General features: G+C 47.3%; 1 protein-coding gene across 3 annotated transcripts in view; it reads left to right on the forward strand.

Annotated features, from left to right (window-relative positions):
• The window catches only part of LOC120989268 (prostaglandin reductase 1-like), a 181,541-nt gene that overhangs the window by 108,501 nt on the left and 54,177 nt on the right, over nt 1-18,863 (forward strand). For all 3 annotated transcript variants that reach the window (XM_040417258.1, XM_040417259.1, XM_040417260.1), the window contains one exon: nt 15,568-15,673. In XM_040417258.1, coding sequence (XP_040273192.1) covers nt 15,568-15,673 — 106 coding nt within the window. The remainder of the gene's footprint in view (nt 1-15,567; nt 15,674-18,863) is intronic.

An 18,863-nucleotide genomic window follows, 5' to 3' on the forward strand; every position in this document is an offset into this window, starting at 1 on the left:
GAGGAAGTCATGGCCTGCAACTCGAACAGCATGGCTTCTGACTTCCCGCAGTGGTCCGTTGCTCCCGAAGCCCAGACAAAATCCTCGCAGGTCTGGACGTGCACCGTCACCGAACACCTATCAGCGCAGAAAACGGTCACGTCAACCATGTGCAGGGATCCCTCTGACCTCTGGATTTTACCAGATAGAAGGGCCACAGTATGAAAAACTGTAAAGAGGCCGCCTGCAGCATTTGTTGTGTTGCAGGGCACGAATCTAAGGACTGTCCGAAGAGGACTGCCTGCAACTTTTGCAAACAGCAGCCCATCTGTACAAAGACTGTCCCAAGAGGGCCAGGACCTACGCATTGGTGGCAGCCAAGGGTCCGGTGAAGCAAGCACAGGCTCCAGACCCAGCAGCTAACAAGAAGGAGGGTAAGAGGACATCGACCCCTTTCCTGGCCCGTGCCCCCAGCCCTCCCTGTTCCTCCTTCCCTCTTTCCAAGGTTCGGAGTCTCCCCACCACCCCCACTGAGGCAACCTTCTTCACCTTCCCTAGCCCTGCCTCAGCGGTCCTGTTTCTGGCCCCCTGCCCCACCCAGCTGCCCCACTCTCCCGCAGCAGTGCTAAATCCCCCTCCGAACACTGCTGTGGCCCTCTCCCTGGAGGATTTTCCCCCTATTGTCTCTGCAGGTACCCAGCAGAGGAAGAGGAAAGGGAGGGACAGCCCGAGTGCTGAGTCCTCCAAGAAGAAGGTGGTGGAGGTCACCAAGGACCTTCTGCCAGAAGAAGAGATGGAGCATCTGGTGGTGGACCTGGTTTCCGAACCAGAATCCAAAGAACTCCTGGACTCCCGAGAGCCTTCCCTGCTCGACTGACCACAGGATGAGGGCATGCTACAGCTCCCGGAGCCGGAGCCCCCTTTTCTCTTGCAGTATGTCAAATCTCAACATCTTTAACATCAATGTGAGAAGTATCAGGGATAGGTCTAGACTGCAGACTGTGCTAACCTTTTTGCCTTCACAGGGATGTGGCATTTACATGCTGCAGGAATGTGCCTTGCCTTATTTCAGGTCCTACAACCATCTGGCCAGGCAGTGGTCTCACAGACCCTCCTACTTGTCTGGTGGGGGAAGCACGGGTGCCACAGGAGTTGCTATCCTTATCAGGGGGAGCGGTTTCACTCTTGATTCCATCCATGAGCTCGTCTGCGGCAGGCTTCTGGTCACAGACGGCTCATGGGCGGAGGAGCCAGTTAGGCTCATCAGCATGTACGCCCCCCTGGTCGGGAGCAAGCGCTTGGAGCTTTTCCTGCTCCTGCGGACCCAGCTTGTCACCACTAGGGCAGTAGTGCTGGGTGGAGACTTCAACTGCCCCATCGAAGAAGATGGGCGCACCTCGGCATGAACCTACTTGGACTTTTCCTCAAACTGCTCATCCAGATGGTGACTCAGACGTCCTTGCGGAACACTGTGGGGCTCCATGGTGGCCGGCTCTGTCAACTACAGTTGGAGCCACCCCGATGGCTCACAGCGGTCTCACATGAACTTTGTGTTCTCGTCTCAGGCTGTGAAACACCTTGGGCATTCCATGGTCCCCTGCTTCTTCTCTGACCACAGGGCCATTAGTCTGCAGGTTACTTTGGGCAACGGTTTCCCTCCTGGCCCCAGCTTAACTGTGCCCTGCTACAAAGAGAGGAGGTGATGGAGGAACTGAGGACTGCCTACATTGGGTGGAGGAACAACAAATGCCTGTTTGAGGATGCTACTGAATGGTGGGAGTATGTTAAAGGCAAGTTTTGCAGTTTCTTTTAGGCGAAAGGCCATCAACAAGTGTGTGAGCGGAAGAGGGACTTCAGGAGACAGCTGCGATCCTTGCAGGACCTCCACCAGTGCGGCTGGGACGTCAGGAATGAGCTGGAGGAGACCAAGAAGGGCCTGAAAAGACACTTTGAGGAGGAATCCAGGCGCATCATCTTCCGTTCCAAAGCAGAGCACCTGCAGAAGGGTGAGGAATGTAACTCTTTCTTTTTCAGGAAGCTCCACCCCAGCTCCACACCCCTGACCGAGCTGCGAGATGAGACCGGAAACATCACCACGGGGAAGGAGGGAGTGATGGGAGTCGTCCGCGACTACTACAGCAACCTCTACTCCCCAAAGACCACCGACTCGCATGCCACAGATAAGTTCCTGTCAGGTATCGCTAACACCCTTGATCCTGCAGGCGCGGCGGCGATGGATGCTCCCTTGACGGTGGAGGAGCTGAGCTCTGCCGCTACATCCTTCAGGCCTGGCAGGACCCTGGGCAGTGACGGTCTGTCAGCAGAGCTTTACGTAGCGCTGTGGGACCTGATTGGCCCGGATCTGTTGGCGCTGTATGAGGAGATGGTGGTAAAGGGCAGAATGCCTATGTCATTGAGGGAGGAAATGATCACGATCTTGTATAAGCGGAAGGGGGAGAGACGGGATCTTAACAACTGGCGTCCCATCTCTCTTCTGAACGTGGACTACAAGATGCTTGCCAAGGTACTAGCCAACCGGCTGAAGGCTGTCATCGGACGGATCATCCACCCAGACCAGACCTGCGGCATTACTGGCCGCAGGATCGCAAATAGCCTCGCCCCTCATTAGAGACACCGCGCAATACGTCAAAGCCCGCCACATGTCCGCGGCATTGGTCAGCCTCGACCAGGAAAAGGCATTTGATCGTGTTTAAGATGTCTTTATGGGCAAGGTCCTGCGAAGGTTCGGGCTGGAGGAAATTTTCTGCTTCTATGTTAACCTGATGTACATTGACATTTTCAGCTCGGTGCTGGTGAACGGCTGGAAGACCTGACCCCTTTCCGGTCCTATCTGGGGTCAGAAAAGGCTGCCCTCTTTCACCTCTTCTTTTTGTTTGTGTCATATCACATTTTTCCATCTGGTACTAGGTAGTTGAGTGCCCCCTACCATTTGATATACTGTGTTATAGAGCTGTTCTCAGAGTCTATCTGGCAAAATCCAGAAGTCAGAGGAATCACCGCACCAGGACCAGACCGACGAAAGTGCTCACTGTACATGGACGACATGACTGTCTTCTGCGCTGACAGGCATTCGGTGATGGCGCTCGTCCAGACCTGCGAGGAATTCGACTGGGCTTTGGGAGAAAAGGTCCACTGCGGGAAGTTGGAAGCCATGCTGTTCGAGGGGCAGGCCCTGACTTCCTCTGCCCCTTCCCCTTCTACATCCAGCCGGACTTCATCAAGATCCTGGGAGTCTAGTTTGGGAAGGAAGGAGCAGCCCTGAAGTCCTGGCAAGATTGTTTGGCAAAGGTCAATCAAAATATCAGACTGTGGGGCCTCAGGCAACTCACCATTGAAGGGCAGACTCTTGTGCTGCGGAATGAGATCCTGCCGGTTCTTCAGTACATGGCACAAGCCTGCCTTCTCACATTACCGTGTGGCAGGCCATTGCGAGGACTGTCTTCCGCTTCATCTGGGGCTCCAAAATGGACAGAGTAAAATGGACAAAGAGCCCCGTAAGGGTGTTAAAGGAGTTTCAGACATCCCGACTCTGCTGCAGGCGGCCTGTGTGTGCAACAGCATCCGCAGGACTTTGACAGCGAAAGACGATGGCTCGGCGGGCCGGTCCGTGTCTCGGTTCTTTCTCCTGCCTCTCTGGAGGAGGCTGGTTTGGGACAGCTCCTACCCCTACAACTGGGATATCCCCTGGTATTAACAGGACCTTCTCAAGTTTGTAAGGGAACACGAGCTGCAGGGACTGAAGCCCGACTTGTGGAAACCAAAGACTATCCACAAGCTGATCCGAACAAAGGACTTAATGGAGTCTATTCCAGGGCTCCCTGCTGCCACTGTTGAGACTGTTTGGAAGAACGTGGCTTTTAGCAGATTAACCAATGGACACAAAGACCTGGCATGGATGGCCATTCAGGGAGGACTGTCCCTGAGAACGTTTATCCATGCCCGTGGACTATGCAACACCAGGTACTTCCCTAGGTGCCTTTTCCAGGAAGAAACACCATTGCACCTCTTTTGGCAGTGCTCATTTGCACAGGCCCTGTTGGAGGCCCTGGAAAATGAACTCGTGGACATTATTCCCAGAAGCATCCTGAAGTACACCGCCGTGCTTTACGAACTATTCCATGGGACTAGAGTTGAGCGAACACCTGGATGTTCGGGTTCGAGAAGTTCGGCCGAACTTCCCGGAAATGTTCGGGATCCGAACCCGATCCGAACTTCGTCCCGAACCCGAACCCCATTGAAGTCAATGGGGACCCGAACTTTTGGGCACTAAAAAGGCTGTAAAACAGCCCAGGAAAGAGCTAGAGGGCTGCAAAAGGCAGCAACATGTAGGTAAATCCCCTGCAAACAAATGTGGATAGGGAAATGAATTAAAATAAAAATTAAAAAAATAAAAATGAACCAATATCAATTGGACAGAGGTCCCATAGCAGAGAATCTGGTTTCACGTCAGCAGAGAATCAGTCTTCATGTCATAGCAGAGAATCTGGCTTCATGTCAGCGCAGAATCAGTCTTCATGTCATAGCAGAGAATCAGGCTTCACGTCACCCACCACTGGAACAGGCCACTGTCACACATTTAGGCCCCGGCACCCAGGCAGAGGAGAGAGGTCCCGTAACAGAGAATCTGGCCTGATGTCAGCACAGAATCTGTCTTCATGTCATAGCAGAGAATCAGGCTTCACGTCACCCACCACTGGAACAGGCCACTGTCACACATTTAGGCCCCGGCACCCAGACAGAGGAGAGCGGTCCCGTAACAGAGAATCTGGCCTTATGTCAGCGCAGAATCTGTCTTCATGTCATAGCAGAGAATCAGGCTTCACATCACCCACCACTGGAACAGGCCACTGTCACACATTTAGGCCCAGGCACCCAGACAGAGGAGAGAGGTCCCGTAACAGAGAATCTGGCCTTATGTCAGCGCAGAATCTGTCTTCATGTCATAGCAGAGAATCAGGCTTCACGTCACCCACCACTGGAACAGGCCACTGTCACACATTTAGGCCCAGGCACCCAGGCAGAGGAGAGAGGTCCCGTAACAGAGAATCTGGCCTTATGTCAGCGCAGAATCTGTCTTCATGTCATAGCAGAGAATCAGGCTTCACGTCACCCACCACTGGAACAGGCCACTGTCACACATTTAGGCCCAGGCACCCAGGCAGAGGAGAGAGGTCCCGTAACAGAGAATCTGGCCTTATGTCAGCGCAGAATCTGTCTTCATGTCATAGCAGAGAATCAGGCTTCACGTCACCCACCACTGGAACAGGCCACTGTCACACATTTAGGCCCCGGCACCCAGACAGAGGAGAGGTTCATTCAACTTTGGGTTGCCCCGCAATATAATGGTAAAATTAAATTAAAAATAGTATTGAATGAGGAAGTGCCCTGGAGTAGAATAATATATTGTTAAGGGGAGGTAGTTAATATCTAATCTGCACAAGGGATGGACAGGTCCTGTGGGATCCATGCCTGGTTCATTTTTATGAACGTCAGCTTGTCCACATTGGCTGTAGACAGGCGGCTGCGTTTGTCTGTAATGACGCCCCCTGCCGTGCTGAATACACGTTTAGACAAAACGCTGGCCGCCGGGCAGGCCAGCACCTCCAAGGAATAAAAGGCTAGCTCTGGCCACGTGGACAATTTGGAGACCCAGAAGTTCAATGGGGCCGAACCATCAGTCAGTACGTGGAGGGGTGTGCACAGGTACTGTTCCACCATGTTAGTGAAATGTTGCCTCCTGCTAACACGTTCCGTATCAGGTGGTGGTGCAGTTAGCTGTGGCGTGGTGACAAAACTTTTCCACATCTCTGCCATGCTAACCCTGCCCTCAGAGGAGCTGGCCGTGACACAGCTGCGTTGGCGACCTCTTGCTCCTCCTCTGCCTTCGCCTTGGGCTTCCACTGGTTCCCCTGTGACATTTGGGAATGCTCTCAGTAGCGCGTCTACCAACGTGCGCTTGTACTCGCGCATCTTCCTATCACGCTCCAGTGTAGGAAGTAAGGTGGGCACATTGTCTTTGTACCGGGGATCCAGCAGGGTGGCAACCCAGTATTCCGCACACGTTAAAATGTGGGCAACTCTGCTGTCGTTGCGCAGGCACTGCAGCATGTAGTCGCTCATGTGTGCCAGGCTGCCCAGAGGTAAGGACAAGCTGTCCTCTGTGGGAGGCGTATCGTCATTGTCCTGTGTTTCCCCCCAGCCACGCACCAGTGATGGGCCCGAGCTGCTTTGGGTGCCACCCCGCTGTGAACATGCTTCATCCTCATCCTCCTCCACCTCATCCTCGTCCTCCTCGTCCTCCAGTAGTGGGCCCTGTCTGGCCACATTTGTACCTGGCCTCTGGTGTTGCAAAAAACCTCCCTCTGAGTCACTTTGAAGAGACTGGCCTGAAAGTGCTAAAAATGACCCCTCTTCCTCCTCTTCCTCCTAAGCCACCTCCTCTTCCATCATCGCCCTAAGTGTTTTCTCAAGGAGACATAGAAGTGGTATTGTAACGCTGATAACGGCGTCATCGCCACTGGCCATGTTGGTGGAGTACTCGAAACAGCGCAACAGGGCACACAGGTCTCGCATGGAGGCCCAGTCATTGGTGGTGAAGTGTGTCTGATCCGCAGTGCAACTGACCCGTGCGTGCTGCAGCTGAAACTCCACTATGGCCTGCTGCTGCTCGCACAGTCTGTCCAGCATATGCAAGGTGGAGTTCCACCTGGTGGGTACGTCGCATATGAGGCGGTGAGCGGGAAGGCCGAAGTTACGCTGTAGCGCAGACAGGCGAGCAGCGGCAGGGTGTGAACGCCGGAAGCGCGAACAGACGGCCCGCACTTTATGCAGCAGCTCTGACATGTCGGGGTAGTTGCGAATGAACTTCTGCACCACCAAATTCAGCACATGCGCCAGGCAAGGGATGTGCGTCAAACCGGCTAGTCCCAGAGCTGCAACGAGATTTCGCCCATTATCGCACACCACCAGGCCGGGCTTGAGGCTCACCGGCAGCAACCACTCGTCGGTCTGTTGTTCTATACCCCGCCACAACTCCTGTGCGGTGTGGGGCCTGTCCCCCAAACATATGAGTTTCAGAATGGCCTGCTGACGTTTACCCCGGGCTGTGCTGAAGTTGGTGGTGAAGGTGTGTGGCTGACTGAATGAGCAGGTGGAAGAAGAGGAGGAGGAAGCTGAGTAGGAGGAGGAGGAGACAAGAGGCAAAGAATGTTGCCCTGCGATCCTTGGCGGCGGAAGGACGTGCGCCAAACAGCTCTCCGCCTGGGGCCCAGCCGCCACTACATTTACCCAGTGTGCAGTTAGGGAGATATAGCGTCCCTGGCCGTGCTTACTAGTCCACGTATCTGTGGTTAGGTGGACCTTGCCACAGATGACGTTGCGCAGTGCACACTTGATTTTATCGGACACTTGTTGGTGCAGGGAAGGCACGGCTCTCTTGGAGAAGTAGTGGCGGCTGGGAACAACATACTGTGGGACAGCAAGTGACATGAGCTGTTTGAAGCTGTGTGTGTCCACCAGCCTAAATGACAGCATTTCATATGCCAGTAGTTTAGAAATGCTGGCATTCAGGGCCAGGGATCGAGGGTGGCTAGGTGGGAATTTACGCTTTCTCTCAAATGTTTGTGAGATGGGGAGCTGAACGCTGCCGTGTGACATGGTTGAGATGCTTGGTGACGCAGGTGGTGGTGTTGGTGGTACATCCCATGTTTGCTGGGCGGCAGGTGCCAACGTTCCTCCAGAGGCGGAGGAAGAGGCCGAGGCGGCGGCAGCAGCAGCAGAAGAGGTAGCAGGGGGAGCCTGAGTGACTTTTTAGTTTTTAAGGTGTTTACTCCACTGCAGTTCATGCTTTGCATGCAGGTGCCTGGTCATGCAGGTTGTGCTAAGGTTCAGAACGTTAATGCCTCGCTTCAGGCTCTGATGGCACAGCGTGCAAACCACTCGGGTCTTGTCGTCAGCACATTGTTTGAAGAAGTGCCATGCCAGGGAACTCCTTGAAGCTGCCTTTGGGGTGCTCGGTCCCAGATGGCGGCGGTCAGTAGCAGGCGGAGTCTCTTGGCGGCGGGTGTTCTGATTTTGCCCACTGCTCCCTCTTTTGCTACGCTGTTGGCTCGGTCTCACCACTGCCTCTTCCTCCGAACTGTGAAAGTCAGTGGCACGACCTTCATTCCATGTGGGGTCTAGGACCTCATCGTCCCCTGCATCGTCTTCCACCCAGTCTTGATCCCTGACCTCCTGTTCAGTCTGCACACTGCAGAAAGACGCAGCAGTTGGCACCTGTGTTTCATCATCATCAGAGACGTGCTGAGGTGGTATTCCCATGTCCTCATCATCAGGAAAAATAAGTGGTTGTGCGTTAGTGCATTCTATCTCTTCCACCCCTGGGGAAGGGCTAGGTGGATGCCCTTGGGAAACCCTGGCAGCAGAGTCTTCAAACAGCATAAGAGACTGCTGCATAACTTGAGGCTCAGACAGTTACCCTGATATGCATGGGGGTGATGTGACAGACCGATGGGCTTGGTTTTCATGCGCCATCTGTGCGCTTTCTGCAGAAGACTGGGTGGGAGATAATGTGAACGTGCTGGATCCACTGTCGGCCACCCAATTGACTAATGCCTGCACCTGCTCAGGCCTTACCATCCTTAGAACGGCATTGGGCCCCACCAAATATCGCTGTAAATTCTGCTGGCTACTGGGACCTGAGGTAGTTGGTTCACTAGGACGTGTGGCTGTGGCAGAACGGCCACGTCCTCTCCCAGCACCAGAGGGTCCACTAACACCACCACGACCATGTCCACGTCCGCGTCCCTTATTAGATGTTTTCCTCATTGTTCCCGTTCACCACAATTTTGAGAATGGCAAATTTGGGAATGGTTTTTCAACCCAGAAAAAAAAGTGTGCTTTTACGGTCACTACAAATAACTTGACCAGCTAAAACAGTAGAGATTTGGTTAAATAGAGATGTGAGGCCTGTTTTTTTTTGCGCTGTGTGACAGGTATAGGTTTAATCACAGAATCAGATTTCTATCAGCACGCTAGCGTGTGTCTTAGGTTTTTCTGAATGACACTATCACTAGCTTCAATGTAAGATATTCTTTTTGGGATAGATTTCAAGTAGGCCTCAAATACCAGAAACTAGTTATTTTGAGAATGGCAAATTTGGGAATGGTTTTTCAACCCAGAAAAAAAAGTGTGCTTTTACGGTCACTACAAATAACTTGACCAGCTAAAACAGTACAGATTTGGTTAAAGGGTTTCTGTCACCCTGCAAAACTCTTTTTTTTTTTTTTGGATAGTTAGATTGCTCATAGTGCGATATAGCAGAATATAATGCTCTTACTTACTTTCATGCGGCCGATTCTTTATAAAACGAACTTTTCTAATATGTAAATGAGGGCTCTACCAGCAAGTAGGGCGTCTACTTGCTGGTAGCTGCTGCAGAAATCCGCCCCCTCGCCGTGTTGATTGACAGGGCCAGCTGTGATCTCCTCCTCCGGCCGGCCCTGTCAGTAATTCAAAAATCGCGCGCCTCGCGTCATTCGGCGCAGGCGCTCTGAGATGAGGAGGCTCGTCTCCTCAGCACTCCCTCAGTGCGCCTGCGCCGATGACGTCTTCTCTTTCGGTGATGTCATCGGCGCAGGCGCACTGAGGGAGTGCTGAGGATACGAGCCTCCTCATCTCAGAGCGCCTGCGCCGAATGACGCGAGGCGCGCGATTTTTGAATTACTGACAGGGCCGGCCGGAGGAGGAGATCATGGCTGGCCCTGTCAATCAACACGGCGAGGGGGCGGATTTCTGCAGCAGCTACCAGCAAGTAGACGCCCTACTTGCTGGTAGAGCCCTCATTTACATATTATAAAAGTTCGTTTTATAAAGAATCGGCCGCATGAAAGTAAGTAAGAGCATTATATTCTGCTATATCGCACTATGAGCAATCTAACTATCCAAAAAAAAAAAAAAGAGTTTTGCAGGGTGACAGAAACCCTTTAAATAGAGATGTGAGGCCTGTTTTTTTTTGCGCTGTGTGACAGGTATAGGTTTAATCACAGAATCAGATTTCTATCAGCACGCTAGCGTGTGTCTTAGGTTTTTCTGAATGACACTATCACTAGCTTCAATGTAAGATATTCTGTTTGGGATAGATTTCAAGTAGGCCTCAAATACCAGAAACTAGTTATTTTGAGAATGGCAAATTTGGGAATGGTTTTTCAACCCAGAAAAAAAAGTGTGCTTTTACGGTCACTACAAATAACTTGACCAGCTAAAACAGTAGAGATTTGGTTAAATAGAGATGTGAGGCCTGTTTTTTTTTTGCGCTGTGTGACAGGTATAGGATTAATCACAGAATCAGATTTCTATCAGCACGCTAGCGTGTGTCTTAGGTTTTTCTGAATGACACTATCACTAGCTTCAATGTAAGATATTCTGTTTGGGATAGATTTCAAGTAGGCCTCAAATACCAGAAACTAGTTATTTTGAGAATGGCAAATTTGGGAATGGTTTTTCAACCCAGAAAAAAAAGTGTGCTTTTACGGTCACTACAAATAACTTGACCAGCTAAAACAGTAGAGATTTGGTTAAATAGAGATGTGAGGCCTGTTTTTTTTTGCGCTGTGTGACAGGTATAGGTTTAATCACAGAATCAGATTTCTATCAGCACGCTAGCGTGTGTCTTAGGTTTTTCTGAATGACACTATCACTAGCTTCAATGTAAGATATTCTTTTTGGGATAGATTTCAAGTAGGCCTCAAATACCAGAAACTAGTTATTTTGAGAATGGCAAATTTGGGAATGGTTTTTCAACCCAGAAAAAAAAGTGTGCTTTTACGGTCACTACAAATAACTTGACCAGCTAAAACAGTACAGATTTGGTTGAATAGAAATGTCAGGTCTATTTTTTAGGCGCTGGGTGACAGGCTCAACTTGCCCCTGATGTAATATATGGCCAAAAAATAACCACACTGTTGATGGTTAAATGCACTTGGGTGACACAGGCTCAGCCTGCACCAGATGTAGTATATGGCCAAAAAATAATCAGACTGTCGATGGTTAAATGCACTTCGGTGACACAGGCTCAGCCTGCAGCTGATGTAGTATATGGCCAAAAAATAACCAGACTGTTGATGGTTAAATGCACTTCAGTGACACAGGCTCAGCCTGCAGCTGATGTAGGATATAGCACTAAATAACCACACTATCGATGGTTAAATACACTTGGTGATAGCTTGTGCTGGCGCACCACAAGTCACAAAATGGCCGCCGATCACCCCAGAAAAAAAGTGATCTAAAAACGCTCTGGGCAGCCTCAAAAAAGTGAGCAAGTCAATAATAGCACTTCAATGATCCACAGCTGCAGATCGATCACAGAATGAAGTCTTTTGGAGGAGTTAATCTGCCTAATCTCGCCCTAACGTCGCAGCTGCAACCTCTCCCTATACTGATCATAGCAGAGTGACGTGCGGCGCTACGTGACTCCAGCTTAAATAGAGGCTGGGTCACATGCTGCACTGGCCAATCACAGCCATGCCAATAGTATGCATGGCTGTGATGGCCTCTTGGGGCAAGTAGTATGACGCTTGTTGATTGGCTGCTTTGCAGCCTTTCAAAAAGCGCCAAGAAAGAGCCGAACACCGAACCCGAACCCGGACTTTTACGAAAATGTTCGGGTTCAGGTCCGTGTCACGGACACCCCAAAATTCGGTACGAACCCGAACTATACAGTTCGGGTTCGCTCATCCCTACATGGGACCCATTCGGTTGAGGCTTTCCAGGCTGTAGCCTTATGTACTGTTTTAAGAACGCTGTGTACTCTGGTAAGTAAGAAATGAAACAGCGGCACTCACCGGTGTGCGTCAGCAGCTTTTATTTCATAGACGAACTAAGGCAGGAGGCAGACAATCCAAGCATGCAACTAACAGCGGCGGCCGTTTTGCGCTATCTGCGCTTCATCAGGCTGTGCGTCAAATGCGTGCTTGTGTCAGCGCTCCTTTTGAACCCCTGATGCGGATTGCCGTCATGGAAGGAGACGAATCAGACCGCACCTGGATAGGGGGAGGTACATACAAACAAAATGCAAAACAATGAACAAGCACATACTCAGGGACAATCATGGATACACAGTACGTGTTATGACTAGACAATAGCCAAAATAAACAATTTAAAGAAACTTATTTAGAGAAACGGGCTGAGGTCGTTTCTATCATTCAGCCCAAGTTCTCCTAGTGCTTGTGTACGGAGAATCCACCTAGCTTCCCTCTGCAGGAGGAGGCTGTGTCTATCCCCTCCCTGCAGAGGGGTGGGTACTATCTCTAGGCCGGAGAATGAAATGCAATTCACATCCCCATTGTGGACTTCTCTAACGTGCTGGATGAACCTGGGGCATCCCTTCCCTGTTTTTACCGAGTTAAGATGCTCCCTGAACCTCTCGAAAAGGCACCTAATAGTTTTGCTGATATAAAATCGTCCGCAGGGGCACAACAGCAGATAAACTACGTATGTGCTCCTGCAGTTAATAAAGGTGCTCACTTTGTGTTGGACACCCGCAAATTCAATCCATTTTTTGAGGGAGTTATGGTGACAAAATGAACAGTTGCCACACCTGAAATTCCCTTTAGGTAAATTGCTTTTCAGCCAATTCTCACTCTTACTGGGCTTGAACCTGCTTCTGACCACTCGGTCTTTTACGGTGTGAGCCCTCCTGAAGGAAATCAATGGTTTACGCTCAGTGAGTTCATATAGGGTTGCATCTCTCCTCAATACGTCCCAATTCTTAAAAATGACAGAGCGAATGCGCTCTGCCATGGGACTGTATTTAAATGAGAATGCAAACCTTGTGAATGTGGCATCTATACTCCCCTGTTTATTCTTCCCAGTGCCCCTCTTAAGTAGACTCTCCTGGGAACAATCCTTCTCAACCTTTCTCATATCCTCATTCAGTGGTCCCTCTGGATAACCCCTCTCTTTGAGACGCTTTTTTAGGTCTTAAGAACGCTGTGTGGCTTGCCTAGTGATGAACTGGGAGAGGATTTCCATTCAGGACTGCCGCAGGCTGGTCCTCAGCCTGCTCAGAGACTACTCCATCATGGACGGTCCGGACGTCGACGAAGAAGAGGATTAAAACCCTCTCATTTCCTCCTTTCCCCCCAGTGTGTCTGTCTTTCAATAAAGCTTTGGGCCTGTGACTCCCCTCCCCTACCTCTCGTCCAATGCTTATTGATTGACATGTGATATTAAAATGTTAGTGTGGTGCTGTGTGTGGTGTTCAGCACAGGATCTGTGCTTGCACTGTGCTCTACACCAATGCACAAATTGTTTTCCGTGTAAGTATTTATTGTACTGTGTTTCAGCCTGCGCTGCGTCGCAGTATAATGTGTTTTATAATGATTTTCAATCAAAAAAGCTGCTTTTGTATGTATCATAGTGCACAAGGCTGCCATTGTAAGGTATGCTGACTGTACCTATCTCATGGATAGGTTGTTGGCTTGCACATGCCCGGCTTTTGGCTTACAGCTTTTGTGTGATTGTTTGTTATATGTTATACAGTCATGTGAAAAAATTAGGACACCCTTTGAAAGCATGTGGTTTTTTGTAACATTTTTAATAAATGGTTATTTCATCTCTGTTTCAACAATACAGAGAGATTAAAGTAATCCGACTAAACAAAGAAAACTGAAGAAAAGTCTTTTCAAGATCTTCTGTAAATGTCATTCTACAAAAATGCCTATTCTAACTGAGGAAAAAGATAGGACACCCTTGCCCCTAATAGCGAGTGTTACCTCCTTTGGCTGAAATAACTGCAGTGAGACGGTTCTTGTAGCCATCTACCAGTCTTCGACATCGGTCTGAGGAAATTTTACCCCACTCCTCAATGCAGAACTTTTTCAGCTGTGAGATGTTTGAGGGGTTTCTTGCACGTACAGCCCTTTTCAAGTCACCCCACAGCATCTCAATGGGATTCAAATCTGGACTTTGACTTGGCCATTCCAGGACTCTCCATTTCTTCTTTTTCAGCCAATCTTTGGTTGATTTACTAGTATGTTTTGGGTCATTGTCATGTTGCATGGTCCAGTTCCGCTTCAGCTTTAATTTTCTAACTGATGGTCTCACATGTTCTTCAAGCACCTTCTGATACACAGTAGAATTCATCGTGGATTCTATGATGGTGAGCTGACCAGGTCCTGCTGCAGCAAAGCAGCCCCAAACCATGACACTTCCACCTCCATGCTTCACAGTTGGTATGAGGTTCTTTTCTTGGAATGCTGTGTTTGGTTTACGCCAAACATGTCCTCTGCTGTTGTGTCCAAATAATTCAATTTTGGACTCATCTGTCCAAAGAACATTATTCCAGAAGTCCTGGTCTTTGTCAACTTTATCGCTGGCAAATGTCAGTCTGGCCTCGATGTTTCTCTTGGAAAGCAAAGGTTTCCTCCTTGCACACCTCCCATGCAAGTTAAACTTGTACAGTCTCTTTCTGATTGTAGAGGCATGTACTTCTACATCAACAGTAGCCAGAGCCTGCTGTAGTTCTCGAGATGACACTTTAGGGTTTTTGGATACCTCTTTTAGCATCTTGCGGTCTGCTCTTGGGGTGAACTTGCTGGGGCGTCCAGTCCTGGGCATGTTGGCAGTTGTTTTGAAAGCCCTCCACTTGTAGACTATCTTCCGGACAGTGGAATGGCTGATTTCAAAATCTTTTGAGATCTTTTGAGATCTTTTTAAATCCCTTCCCAGACTCATAGGCTGCTACAATCTTTTTTCTGAAGTCCTCTGACAGCTCTTTTGCTCTCACCATGGTGCTCACTCTCACTTCAACAGTCAGGAGCACACCAAACTAAATGTCTGACGTTTAAATAGGGCAAGCCTCATTCAACATGCAGAGTAACGATCTACTAATTATGTGCACCTGGTGTGATATACCTGTGTGAGATCTGAGCCAATTTAAGAGGGAATACATGTGAGGGTGTCCTATCTTTTTCCTCAGTTAGAATAGGCATTTTTGTAGAATGACATTTACAGAAGATCTTGAAAAGACTTTTCTTCAGTTTTCTTTGTTTAGTTGGATTACTTTAATCTCTCTGTATTGTTGAAACGGAGATGAAATAACCATTTATTAAAAATGTTACAAAAAACCACATGCTTTCAAAGGGTGTCCTAATTTTTTCACATGACTGTAGGTAATGAAATTGTGTGTGCAATACGTGCATACTACATTGCCGATTTTTGCAATCACGAATTCTCAAATTTGTGGAATTATAGCGAATATTCAGCCAAAAATTTGCAAAATATTGCGAATTTGAATATTGCGTATGCCACTCATCACTAATAACCATTACTGTTAGTTGCTGAATCATGTCTGTACTGTTCTGGGAGTTCTAATCTGTAGCTATCATCTCCTATGTCCGAGGGTGCATATATCAGTGAGACCTTATGGATGAATTAGATTAGTTTTGAATAACCAAAAACATTGAAGAATGAAGTAGCAATGTCAAGAAATTGATGTGGGACGAACAATAGATGTGAATAGAAATATACAATATATTAAACAAACACATTTTGTTCTTTGCTCTGTAGGTTGGTGGGAAATTTTCCGATGCTGTACTACCACAGATGAAGGATTTTGGAAGAATTGCTGTCTGTGGTGTGATATCCATGTATAATGATGCAGTGCCTCCATCAGGTAAATTTCTATGGCTAGTAATAATTTTAATTAATGTATTAAATGGGTTGTGCAAAAATGGGGAGGGTTTTGGCAACCTCTTGGCCGGACCTGTAAAGAGAAGCTTACTTACCTGCTCCCTGGTGCTAGCTCCCTGCTCCTTCTCTTCCTGCTCTCCTGGGCTCCCTTGCTGAAAACATTTACTTTGACATTGCCATGGCCAGTGATTGGCTGCAGGCAATGTCAAACCGGATGTTTACAGAAAGGGAGCCCAGTGGCACAACTTTTACAGGTCCAGCCAAGTGGAGGGGTTGACTAAAAAAAAATATTCTTGCACATTCCATTTAAGGACTAGGCTACACTACTGAATTTGAGGCGGTTTATTACCCAAGATACTGCTGCACATATTTTTTTCATAATTACTTGAATAAAATGAACTTCGGCATTCGGAGTCAGAGTTATATCATCCAATTTCAGCTTGCATGCTAAATTCATCTTTAATGATCCTGAAAGCATTCCAGCTACCTAGCAAAGGTCCTATAGAGAGTCCCATAATAACATCTAAGACACATTAATGTAATTCATTCTCTCTACTTGTTGGAAAAACCCAAATGTGGGAGATCACCTTTAAATTAAAACTTGTACGGTATATTCAGCTAACATTTAAGTCACCTAATAAAATTGCTGGGTTAGTATGGTTAGGGTCAAGCTATCCATGGCTCTACCGTGGTAGTAGTTACTGAAAATGAAAGGCATATTTACATACGTAACATGTGGCATGTTTCCTTCAATTTAACAAAAGAAATCTGCAGACCTAATGAATGTCAAGCTTTTCAACTTTAGTAAATTCAACTGAAAATAGATGTATTTGTTACCACCACTTTAAGAGGCACAATGGCCCAGATTTATTAATGTCTGTTAGAGAAATCTGTCTGCAAAGATTAGTGCATCTATGTTTCTACACTTTTTTCCAAATACATGACAAGGGGGGAGGGCTTAGTGGACAGGGACGGAGATTCATGGGAAAGGGTAAAGGGCCTTATATGTACCATTTTGCATCACAATTGAGCACGCATCTGGCGTAAAAATCTACCTCAAAGTTAGCCAACCAATAGTTGGTATAGAGTCAGAAAAAAAATTCTTTCACTGCACCAGATTTATCATCCAGCCTGAGCCATTGTGATAAACCTGGTCCAGGTCTAGACAGTCTGCCTACGTTTATGCTATCTTTAGGATTATTAAATAAAAAAAAGAAGCCAGAATTTTTAGCATATCCACCACCAAAAAAAAGTGATCAATTACAAGCTATCAGTATCTCTTATGTACACCAAAATGATACCAGTGAAAATTACAAGACACAAAAATCAAGCCCTCACACAGTTCCTTATAAAGAAAAAGAAAAAGGATCTTGGTCTTGGAATCTAGAGATGCAAAATCATTTTTAAAAAGGTTTTATCGTGCAAAGGTGATAAAACTTAAAAAAGACCTACAGTATATGACGCAAAAGAATGTTGTAAAATTTACAATGTAAAAAGGCAAAGGCAGTATTGCTGTTTTTCTTCCATTCCTCCCCTTAAAGAGTTACAAGTAATCAGTGATTGTTACGTGTGTGTGTGTGTACATACAGTACAGACCAAAAGTTTGGACACATCTTCTCATTCAAAGAGTTTTCTTTATTTTCATGACTATGAAGGCATCAAAACTATGAATTAACACATGTGGAATTATATACATAGCAAACAAGTGTGAAACAACTGAAAATATGTCATATTCTAGGTTCTTCAAAGTAGCCACCTTTTGCTTTGATTACTGCTTTGCACATTCTTGGCATTCTCTTGATGAGCTTCAAGAAGTAGTCCCCTGAAATGGTCTTCCAACAGTCTTGAAGGAGTTCCCAGAGATGCTTAGCACTTGTTGGCCCTTTTGCCTTCACTCTGCAGTCCAGCTTACCCCAAACCATCTCGATTGGGTTCAGGTCCGGTGAATGTGGAGGCCAGGTCATCTGGCGCAGCACCCCATCACTCTCCTTCATGGTCAAATAGCCCTTACTTTCAAAGTTTTCCTAATTTTTCGGCTGACTGACTGACCTTTATTTCTTAAAGTAATGATGGCCACTCATTTTTCTTTACTTAGCTGCTTTTTTCTTGCCATAATACAAATTCTAACAGTCTATTCAGTAGGACTATCAGCTGTGTATCCACCTGACTTCTCCTCAACGCAACTGATGGTCCCAACCCCATTTATAAGGCAAGAAATACCACTTATTAAACCTGACAGGGCACACCTATGAAGTGAAAACCATTTCAGGGGACTACCTCTTGAAGATCATCAAGAGAATGCCAAGAGTGTGCAAAGCAGTAATCAAAGCAAAAGGTGGCTACTTTGAAGAACCTAGAATATGACATATTTTCAGTTGTTTCACACTTGTTTGTTATGAATATAATTCCACATGTGTTAATTCATAGTTTTGATGCCTTCAATGTGAATCTACAATTTTCATAGTCATGAAAATAAAGAAAACTCTTTGAATGAGGTGTGTCCAAACTTTTGGTCTGTACTACAGGGAGTGCAGAATTATTAGGCAAGTTGTATTTTTGACGATTAATTTTATTATTGAACAACAACCATGTTCTCAATGAACCCAAAAAACTCATTAATATCAAAGCTGAATATTTTTGGAAGTAGTTTTTAGTTTGTTTTTAGTTTTAGCTATTTTAGGGGGATATCTGTGTGTGCAGGTGACTATTACTGTGCATCATTATTAGGCAACTTAACAAAAAACAAATATATACCCATTTCAATTATTTATTTTTACCAGTGAAACCAATATAACATCTCAACATTCACAAATATACATTTCTGACATTCAAAAACAAAACAAAAACAAATCAGTGACCAATATAGCCACCTTTCTTTGCAAGGACACTCAAAAGCCTGCCATCCATGGATTCTGTCAGTGTTTTGATCTGTTCACCATCAACATTGCGTGCAGCAGCAACCACAGCCTCCCAGACACTGTTCAGAGAGGTGTACTGTTTTCCCTCCTTGTAAATCTCACATTTGATGATGGACCACAGGTTCTCAATGGGGTTCAGATCAGGTGAACAAGGAGGCCATGTCATTAGATTTTCTTCTTTTATACCCTTTCTTGCCAGCCACGCTGTGGAGTACTTGGACGCGTGTGATGGAGCATTGTCCTGCATGAAAATCA

The sequence above is a fragment of the Bufo bufo genome, chromosome 2, assembly GCF_905171765.1.
Source record: "Bufo bufo chromosome 2, aBufBuf1.1, whole genome shotgun sequence".
Taxonomy (NCBI): Eukaryota; Metazoa; Chordata; class Amphibia; order Anura; family Bufonidae; genus Bufo; species Bufo bufo.